We start from the raw sequence: 10,708 nt of genomic DNA on the forward strand, positions 1-10,708 counted from the left end.
AAATTTCTGCAGTCCGGGAAGGCAGACTTCCTTATTTTGTGCCTGTCCCGTTTCCGGCCGAATTTCCTTTAAATTATTTGTAAATCCCAATAGATCTTTAAGTCCTACTCACGGGTAGTTAGTTTTAAGTCCAAATTTCAGGAAGGAATCGGCGCTCTCCGACTATGGTGACGCGGCTTCGCTCCATGGGCTGGGTGACGACTCTCAGCACCGCACCGCGCACCCGCTACCGTTCCGGAGCCTTTAAAAAGGCTCCTTTGCAGTTTTGGGGGGGGCGCAAAGGTGCCCGCCGAGTCTCCTTGTTCACAGGCTTCTGCACCTGTGATTTTTGTGGGTACCCGCTTCGCCGTAGTGGTCAGACCCGAACTCGCGGAGCAGACTCCCTCCGGAGCTCGGAGGGAAATCCGCCATTAATCGATGGCGCCGACCGGAAGTCTCCTACGTGGCGCTATCTTTGAAACAACAACTAATCCAGAATGCAGCAGCTAGACTAGTAACTGGGAGCAGCCACTGGGACCATATCACACTGAAAGACCTACACTGGTTCCCAGTACATTTATGAGCACAATTCAAAGTGTTGGTCCTCACAGAGGTGAAGCTACAGGGAACCAGGAAGAAGGCCTTCTTGGTAGTGGCACCCACCCTGTGGAACACCTTCCCATCAGATGTCAGGGAGATGAATAACTATATAACCTTTAGAAGACATCTGACGGCAGCCCTGTATAGGGAAGCTTTTTAAGGTTTCATGTTTTATTATGTTTTTATATATGTTGGAAGCTGCCCAGAGTGGCCGGGGCAGCACAGTCTGATAAGTGGGGTACAAACAATAAATTACAGTGGTGCCCCGCAAGACAAATGCCTCGCAAGACGAAAAACCTGCTAGACGAAAGGGTTTTCTGTTTTTCGATGCGCTTCGCAAGACGAATTTCCCTATGGGCTTGCTTCGCAGGACGAAAACGTCTTGCAAGTCTTGCGATTTTTTTCGCTTCCCCCCTTTTTCTAAGCCGCTAAGCCGCTAATAGCCTTTTAGCCGCTAAGCCTCTAAGCCTTTAATAGCTGCTAAACCGCTAAACCGCTAATAGCGCTAATCTGCTAAACTGCTAATAGGGTTGCTTCGCAAGACGGAAAAACCACTAGACGAAGAGACTCGCGGAACGGATTATTTTCGTCTTGCGAGGCACCACTGTATTATTATTATTAAAGCAAACAAACAAACAAACTCTTTGTGGTTAGAAAAGTGATGGGGAAATGCACTGAAAAGTGTGGGGAGAGCAAGTGATAGATGAGTATACACACCATGCAAGTAAATCTGGATGGATGTTCATTGTCATGTAACCTCCCCAGAAACAAATCAGAATGAATGCTCAACAGGTTGTATGGAGAAGCCTACAATGTTACAGTGGGGGTACAATCTTCTGCCTTGCTTCTTAGAAAAATGAAATGCAGCCACCAGAAGCTGAAAATATGTGGGAGAGGAATGGCCGGGTGGTGAAGGGTGGGAGTTCATTTTATCCCTTTTCTTTCTGTTTTTCTGTTCAAAATCACATGCACCCCCAGCTGTTTTTCCACTTGCAGGAGAAAAGATACAGAGAGCCATTCTTCCCACCCTGCCTGCAAGTTGAAAAACAGCAGGAGGTAAGGCTGAGTGAATGGGGAAACACCTGGAGGAGAAAACTTTCCTTTTGTAAGGCAACACACTGAATACGCTGTTAAGAATACTCTGCTTCCTCCTTTGCAGATCATTGGCTTTACATTATTGCTGTCATAGCAATTGCTGCTGCCACCATGTTGGTCCTGGGAGGAATGGCTGGGGTCATTTACTACCTCAAATCCACAGCCTGTAAAAAAGGAGAGTACAATGTCCGTGATGCAGAGAATTCCACCGAAGCTACTTGCCTAAACCGTGAGAGGACCTGTGATGGTGACATCTATGGTATACAGCTCACCAGAACCTGAACAAGTCATAGAATCATAGAGTTGGAATAGACCACAAGGGCCATCGAGTCCAACCCCCTGCCAAGCAGGAAACACCATCAGAGCACTCCTGACATATGGTTGTCAAGCCTCTGCTTAAAGACCTCCAAAGGAGGAGACTCCACCACACTCCTTGGCAGCAAATTCCACTGTCGAACAGCTCTTACTGTCAGGAAGTTCTTCCTAATGTTTAGGTGGAATCTTCTTTCTTGTAGTTTGGATCCATTGCTCCATGTCCGCTTCTCTGGAGCAGCAGAAAACAACCTTTCTCCCTCCTCTATGTGACATCCTTTTATATATTTGAACATGGCTATCATATCACCCCTTAACCTCCTCTTCTCCAGGCTAAACATGCCCAGCTCCCTTAGCCGTTCCTCATAAGGCATTGTTTCCAGGCCTTTGACCATTTTGGTTGCCCTCCTCTGGACACGTTCCAGTTTGTCAGTGTCCTTCTTGAATTGTGGTGCCCAGAACTGGACACAGTACTCCAGGTGAGGTCTGACCAGAGCAGAATACAGTGGCACTATTACTTCCCTTGATTCCCTTGAGACTTCCCCAGTCTCTGGACAGGTACCTCAGGCCTTTCCTGCTGAGACACAGCCAGAGAGGGATCGGTAAAAGACACCTTTCCTGTACAACCACCAGACTTCTATCACCATCTCTGTCTCTGAAGGAAGGCGTCATACACTGGATTATACAGAGCTCTGCTTCACTGTGGAGTTGCTGAACAGCCCACTGAGAGAGACACCATTGAGGGTTGTCAGGGTGGAGAGCCAGTTTCTGTGCCCCATGGTTAGGGTGCCAGCCAGACATTTTGCATGGCACTCTCCTACATGGGTTTATCCATCTTCCTCCTCCCAGATTCTCTGTTGCTCCTGCTGCTGGAAATATGGAACTGCATTGTCCCTTCAAAATGGTCAATGGTCACTGCCATTCTGATTTGTGGTCTGTTTATACCTGTTAGCAATACTTCAAATGATTTAAGCATCATTCTGCTTCACTCTGGGAGGTTGCAGTTGACTGGGACCTTGCTAAATAGGAAATAGCAGCTTTGGATCACACATTCTTGCATGCGGAGCAGGACTTCATCATTTCTACGACAAGATGAAGAGCGCCATTTTTTTAAAGAAAGAAAGAAACATACAGTGGTACCTCGGGTTAAGTACTTAATTCGTTCCGGAGGTCTGTTCTTAAGCTGAAACTGTTCTTAACCTGAAGCACCACTTTAACTAATGGGGGCCTGCTGCTGCTGCTGCGCCGCCGGAGCATGATTTCTGTTCTCATCCTGAAGCAAAGTTCTTAACCCAAGGTACTATTTCTGGGTTAGTGGAGTCTGTAACCTGAAGCGTATGTAACCTGAAGCATATGTAACCTGAAGCATATGTAACCTAAGGTACCACTGTACTCTGAAGGTGAGAAACCTGAAAGGACAGTGAACAAATGCACTTATAAATCATTGGTTACCCAGAGACTGAGTCAAACTAGATTAAAATACCATGAAAATGTGCTTAATCTGGATTAACATTGTTCCATTGTATTGTAACCATCATGCTATTTTAATTATACTAAAGTAAAATCCATTATTTTTTGAAAAACAATATGAGGAAATCCAGCCGAATCAAATGATTCCCATTTAAATCCATGCCTTTCATTAAGATAGTTTAATTGATCGGCATATGTAGATTCAAAAGCTGAACCTTTCCCCACCTACTGGACCTAAGTATGATGAAATAAAATAAAATCATAGCATTGTAGAGTTGGAAGGGACCCTGAGGGTCATCTAGTCCAACCCCCTGCAAGGCAGGATTCTCAGCTCAAGCATCCAGGACAGATGGCCATCCCACCGCTGTTTAGAAACCTCCAAGGAAGGAGAGTCTCCCACCTTGAGGGAGTCACACAGCACTGCTGAAATTTGAAAGACTGAAGCCTGAAGCTCAGGGATGGGAGACCCCCCAAGGAAGCCCACTTTGAGCTCCCCAGAAGAAAGGTGGGGTTTCAGGGTGTAAGAGACGCTTATAGCTGAGTTTCTGTTGAGAAATCTGCCTAGAAGTTTGAAAAGGAGACCTTCCTCAGGGTGCTTCCATTTAAAGATCAAACTATGCATGATGGCAGGTGTCATGGCTATAGGGTTGTTCTTGTTTTTATTTGGATTATGTATTTTGTGCTTTTATATTGTGATTTTATTCTGTGACCCGCCCTGAGACCTCCGGGGATAGGGCAGTATACAAATTTAATAAATAAATAAATGCTTTTTTAGTCACACATCTGCTATACTTACTGCCTCCCTGCTTGCTCAGTCAGGTGCCTTTCCAAATGGTAACATACATACATACATACATACATACATACATACATACATACATTCTACTCCGCCCACTTGGCTGGGTTTTCCCAGCTGCTCTGGGTGGCTTTCAACAAAACATTAAAAACAGAATAAAACTTCAAACATTAAAAACTTCCCTAAAGATGTCTTCTAAAAGTTGGATAGTTGTTTATTTCCTTCCACAGGGTGGGCGCCACTCCCGAGAAAGCCCTCTGCCTGGTTCCCTGTAACCTCACTTCTCACAGTGAGGGAACCGCCAGAAGGCTCTCAGTGCTGGACCTCAGTGTCCGGGTAGAACGATGGGGGTGGAGACACTCCTTCAGGTATACTGGACCAAGGCCATTTAGGACTTTAAAGGTCAGCACCAACACTTTGAATTGTGCTCGGAAACGTACTGGGAGCCAATGTAGGTCTTTCAGGACCGGTGTTGTCAGAGCTGCTACCAGGTCCCAGCTCACATAGGACCACGCCACACAGCGTCCACTTTAAAAGAGTCTTTATTGAGTTATAGGTTTCATTTCCGAACTGCAGCGTGCAGCTCTACACCTTCTGCTCTAGGTCGGCGAAGACCCGTCTGAGTCCCCGCCTCTTGCACACCAGCTTAATACCCTAGCCTTGCTCCACCTCCTTCGCCTCTCCCTACGTCTCTGGGTCCTTCTGCCCCCCTGGGCCTCCTCCCTTCTACTCTCCTCTGACGCTGACCCCCCTGATCCTTCTGCCTCCTTGCGGCGGGCTTTAGGACCTGGCTCACTCTCCGGGCTGCTTACTGCTCCAGCTTCCGCTGCATTTGAACTTGGCGCGCGCGCCCAACTCTCTACTTTCCTCTTAACCGTTGCCTCGCTCTCTGAGGAGGGCGTGACCACCCCTGACTCGTGCCCTCCCTCCTGCTGACAGCCTCCGGAACCCGATGCCTGGCTACCTTCCTCCCTGCTGCTCTCAGTCTTGAGCGTGGGTCCCGACTTCCAGCTGCTGCCGCCCTCAGTTATGAGCGTGGGTCCCGACTTCCAGCTGCTGCTCTCTGAATCTCCTCTGTTCCCTTCCTCCTGGGGTGTCCCCCCGGATCCCCCCCTTGCTCTGCTCACTGGGGCTCCCTTTTGGGAGTCCTCTGACTCACTGCTTAGGCTTGGAGATCTCGGGTCGTCATCATCACTCATTCTCCCTTCGGCTTCCTCCCCCTCGCTCTCTGTTTCCACCCTTCTCTGCGTCTCTGCTTCTGAACCCCTGACATCCATCCCCCCCTCGAAGCCCCCCCTTCCCCCCTCCCCGCTGTCAGGTGTGGGTGCTGGGCGCTCCATCATCATGGGAGGGAATGCTGGATACAGGTCGCTCCCCGTGGGTGGCCGCCAACTGAAGACCTCCGAGTCTTCCCCCTCGCGGTCGTCGACGTTGACTTGTTGCTCTTCCATCTCTGTACCGCCGTGCTCGAACCCGAGGTCCTCCCCGAACACGTCCATGTCAGTCTCTGCGTCGGTCGCTCGACCTGGCATCTCCAGCCACTTCCTGCGCCATCGCTCCTCTGGTCGATCGTCCCACCAATACGAGTTGCCTGATGCCGAACCTGCCGGTGAACCTTCTGGGGAACGGGTGCTCCGTGCGGGTTCCCCTTCTGAGTCGAATCCATGGAACGTGCTGGAAGAAAGTGTGGGTGTGAACAACCAGTCGTCGAAGAAGCTCGCTGGCATGGGTTTGTGTGGGAAGAGGGCATGAAACTCGTCCTTGAGCAGGGGTTCCTCCAAAGCGTAGTCTGGTACCCAGCTATTGGCGCTGGCCCGGGTGCCCTCTCTGGCTAAGAGGTATTCGACTCCCTCTTCCCCCCATCTGGAGTCCAAAATCTCCGTGACCTCGTTGATGTGGTCCTGGTGCTTCACCTCCCGCGTCTCCGTCCGTTCCCGGAGCGGACTTGGCGCCGTCCCTGGCTCCTGGAACCTGTGAGGTGCCTTGTAGGGAGTGAGCACCGACCTGTGGAACACCGGATGCATTCTGGAACCCTCCGGCAGCGCCAGTCGGAAGGCTACCGGGTTGATCTGCGCTTCGACTTGGTACGGACCGATCTGCTTGTGCCCCAACTTCTTCTTGGCAAGCGACCTGGTCGGCACTGCGTGGGCTGCCAACCAGACCCAGTCTCCCACTTGGATCACTTCGCCAACCCGCCTGTGCTTGTCAGCTTGCACCTTGTAGGCGTGCTTAGCTAGCTCCAGCTGCCGTCTGAGTTGATCGTGGACCGCCTGCAGCTCTGACGCGAACGCGTCCGCCGTCTGTGGTTCTCCTTCCCCCACTCTCTCCAGTCCCGGGAAGGTTCTGGGATTCCTCCCATTGTTGGCAAAGAACGGCGTCACTCCTGTGGACACGTGCTTCGTGTTGTTGTAAGCGAACTCGGCTAGCGGCAGGTAATCCACCCACGTCGCAGGCTGTTGATTGGCATAGCATCTCAGGTACTGCTGCATGATGGCATTGACCCTCTCTGCTTGCCCGTTGGTCTGCGGGTGTCTTGCTGATGCCAGATTGACCTTGACATTTAGAAAACCCATCAGCTTCTGCCAGAAAGACGAGATGAACTGGCGTCCGCGGTCGGACAGGATAGACCGTGGCAGGCCATGCACTTTGAACACGTGATCTATGAACAGTTTGGCGGTTTGTTCCGCCGTGGCCACCTTCGCACACGGAATGAAATGTGCCATCTTGGTGAACAAGTCCACCACCACTAGCACAGCTGTCTTGCCTCTCGAGTTGGGTAAATCCGTCACAAAGTCCAGGGCCACCCTCTCCCACGGTTCAAACGGTGTTTGCAGCGGTTCTAACAGTCCCGCCGGTGGTCTGTGTACCGGCTTGGCCCTCTGGCAGGTGTCGCACCTCGCGACGTAGTCCGCGACCTCTCCTCTCAGCCTGGGCCACCAGAAGTCTCTCGCGACTAATTCCATCGTTTTCTCTGTGCCAAAGTGACCGGCCGTGGGTGCGTCGTGCAACTGTTGCAGTACCTTGGCGCGAAGGTCGTCTCCTGGTACATAGACAGCCCCTTTGCGTAGGAGCAAGCCGTCCCGCACCTGGAACTCGTCCGTGGTAGCCGTGCCTCTGAGCAGTTCCGCCATCTTGTCTTGCGCGAATGAGTCGTCCCGCAATGCACGTCGCACCGCATCCAGGTCTACTGTAGCTGAGGCACACGCCCACGCCGTCGGTGCGAAGATGTGCATGGCCGCCGCTGGCGTCACCTCTTCTAGGTATTGCGGTTTTCGGGACAGTGCATCCGCCATGATGTTGGTGTCGCCTGGGACGTACTCTATTCGGAAATTGAAGTCAGCAAAGAACTCCGCCCAACGTATCTGCCTCTGGTTCAGGAACTGAGCCGTGCGCCAGTGCTCCAGATTCTTGTGGTCCGTGCAGACCTGCACCGTGTGCTTGGCGCCGATTAGGAAGTGCCTCCACGCCTTGAAAGCTGCATGAATGGCCAGCAACTCCCTGTCCCAGATGGTGTAGTTCTGCTCCGACTTGCTGAGCTTTCTGGAGTAGAACGCTCCCGGCCGCCACACCCCCTGCGGGTCTCGCTGCAGCAGGACAGCTCCCACGGCTCTGTCTGACGCGTCTGTCTCTACCCTCAACGGTTTACTGGGGTCGATATGCAGCAGTTGCTTCTCCGATGCGAAGAGATGCTTGAGCGCTTGAAAGGACTGTTCCGCCTGCTCCGTCCAGATGAATTTCTTTTTTTTGGAGCTGAGCGTGTCCGTAATTGCTGCCGTCTGCATCGCGAACCCCTTGATAAACTTGCGATAGAAGTTGGCGAAGCCGACAAACCGCTGGACCTCCTTCCGGTTGCGCGGGCTTTTCCAATCCAATACCGCACGAACCTTGGTGCTGTCCATGGCTATCCCCTTGTCCGACAACTTGTATCCCAGGAAATCCACCTCCGTCGTGTCGAACTGGCACTTCTCCAGCTTGGCGTACAGTCTATGTTGTTGCAACCTGCTGAGCACCTCCCTCACGTCTCGGTCGTGAGCTTGCTGCGAGTCAGAGAAAATCAGGATGTCATCCAGGAAGCAGACGCATGTCTTGTAGAGGAGTCCCTCCAACACGTGATGCATAAAAGCTTGAAAACAGTGAGAGCCATTTTGTAATCCAAAGGGCATAACTCTGTATTCGTAGGTGCCCAGCGGTGTGAACATGGCCGTCTTCCACTCATCGCCCTCCCGCATGCGGATGAGATTGTACGCCCCTCGCAGGTCCAACTTGGTGAACACGCGTCCCTTGCGCACCGTCGCGAGGAGGTCGTCAATCCTGGGCATGGGGTAATCAGACGGTTTGGTCATCTGGTTCAAAAGGCGGTAGTCCACAACTAGTCTTTTTTGGGGCGTGTCTTTCTTTTTCACGAAGAAAACGGGACTGCCCCCCACTGCCTTGGACTCTCTGATGAAGCCACGCTCCAGATTATGCTCGATGAACTGTTTGAGTTCCTGCATTTCATCTTCAGACATGGAGTATAGCCGCCCCTTCGGCAGCGTCGCCCCCGGTAGGAGGTCAATCTTGCAGTCATATGGCCGGTGAGGGGGTAGCTTGTCCGCCTCCTTCTCGCAGAAGACCTCCAAAAAGCTCGCGTATTTGTGGGGGACCGCTTGCAACGTTCCCAACTGCAGTTGTGATTCCTCCTCCTCTCCCTCCCGTCGGGGCAGGATGCAGTGTTCTGCGCAATAAGAGGAGCCGAAGATCAGTTGTCTCTGGTACCAAGCCAGTGTCGGACTGTGCCTGTCCAGCCAACTCATGCCCAACACAATGGGCGTGTCCGACAGTTGGGTGACATTAAAACTGATGACTTCCCTGTGGTTGCCAAGGCGCATCACCATCGGTGGCGTCTGCTTCACCACCTGCCCCCCTAGCAACTCTCTGCCATCCACTGTGACGACTTGCAGGGGCAGAGTGGCAGGCAATAGCTGTATAGCGTGCTGCTCCACAAAGCTCTGCGCTATAAAGTCTGCGTTGCTTCCAGAATCCACAGAAAGCGGCACTTCGATAGTGACGCCGTCGGGTAGCTGGAGAGATGCTGTGAGCTGCACTACTGGTTTGGGTGGGAGGGGATCCGTGGGTTGCAAGATTGCTGGGGACTGCTTCACAGATGCGTCTGGCTGGGCCCCAGTGCCTCCGTCTCCAGCCAGACATCGTCGTTTCCCTGCTGCGGTTCTCCTTGCTGCGTTGCTGCAGTCACCATTGCTGAGGCTGCAGTGTGCTTGTGGAGCCTCCGGGGACACTCCTTCGCCAAATGGCCTGGATCCTCGCAGATGTAACACTTCCTGTTCCCTCTAGGAGGCTTCGCTTTCACTGCTGCCGGTGCTAGGGCTCTGGCTGCTGACTGAGCCCTTGCACCTCCAACCTCCATCGGTTCCCCTCCCCCTCCTGGCGGAGGTGTGGATTGCGCACGCACTGCTTCCCTCGGAACGAAAGAGAAACTTCTCGCTGCTTCGCGCCCTCCACGTCCTTCATCTCTGCACCATGGACGTTCTTCCAGCCTCACCCCCACAGTCAGCGCCCTTTGGACCACCTCCTGCGTGCTTCGGGGCCTCTCCCCCCTTGCAATTTCATCCTTAACCGCTGAACTTAGACCCTCCCAGAAGAGGTCTCTGACAGGGGGCGAATCCCGATCCCATTCTAAAGCACTGACCAGCGCAAAAAATCGGGCGTGATACTGCCGGACGCTCGCCCTCCCTTGTTTTAGTCCATGAATCTCCCGTCTGGCAAGATCCACATCAATAGTAGACAAAAAACACGCATCCATCGCTTTGATAAAGGCATCTGCATTCTGAAGCGCCGGATCTTTATCCCTCCACAAATTGCGCAGCCAGGCTTTGGCATCCCCATGCAAATGGGACAATATGAACCCCACCTTCTCTTCCTCATCTCTGAAGTCTTTTGCCAGCAGTTGCAGTGCGCACATTACGTCTGCTCTAAAATTGGGGTACTGTTGCAAAGTCCCATCGAAGTGAGCCACAAGCCCTCCTGCTCTCCGTGCCAATCCCACGCCCTCCGGTCTGGGTCCCGGTTGCCCTTGCTTAACAAGCATTTCAAACCTGGCGTGTAGGTCTCTGTAGGCGGCTGTAGTCTCCTCCTCCCGTTTCTTGGAAGCCAATACCTCTGAGGACAACTGGGTCACTGCCTCTTGCAGCGCGGAGATCCTCTGTTCTTCCGTCATCTTGCTAACCTTTGTGAGCTCGCTTACAGACACCCCTCTTCCTCCCCTAGCGGCTTCTGCTCCCGCTGCGAGGTTTCAGGTTTCTGAAGCTTTGATGAGACGGGTCTTACTGTCAGAGCTGCTACCAGGTCCCAGCTCACATAGGACCACGCCACACAGCGTCCACTTTAAAAGAGTCTTTATTGAGTTATAGGTTTCATTTCCGAACTGCAGCGTGCAGCTCTACACCTTCTGCTCTAGGT

The 10,708-nt window shown here is 52.4% G+C and overlaps 1 protein-coding gene across 2 annotated transcripts in view; it reads left to right on the forward strand.

Annotated features, from left to right (window-relative positions):
* Positions 1–4,236, forward strand: part of ICAM5 (intercellular adhesion molecule 5) — a 37,737-nt gene extending 33,501 nt beyond the window's left edge. For both annotated transcript variants that reach the window (XM_082205808.1, XM_082205809.1), the window contains 2 exons: positions 1,739–1,959; positions 2,532–4,236. In XM_082205808.1, coding sequence (XP_082061934.1) covers positions 1,739–1,956 — 218 coding nt within the window. In that variant the 3' untranslated portion in view covers positions 1,957–1,959; positions 2,532–4,236. The remainder of the gene's footprint in view (positions 1–1,738; positions 1,960–2,531) is intronic.
* Positions 4,237–10,708: the final 6,472 nt, after the last annotated feature.

The sequence above is a fragment of the Podarcis vaucheri genome, assembly GCF_965113315.1.
Source record: "Podarcis vaucheri genome assembly, chromosome: 17".
Lineage (NCBI taxonomy): Eukaryota > Metazoa > Chordata > Lepidosauria > Squamata > Lacertidae > Podarcis > Podarcis vaucheri.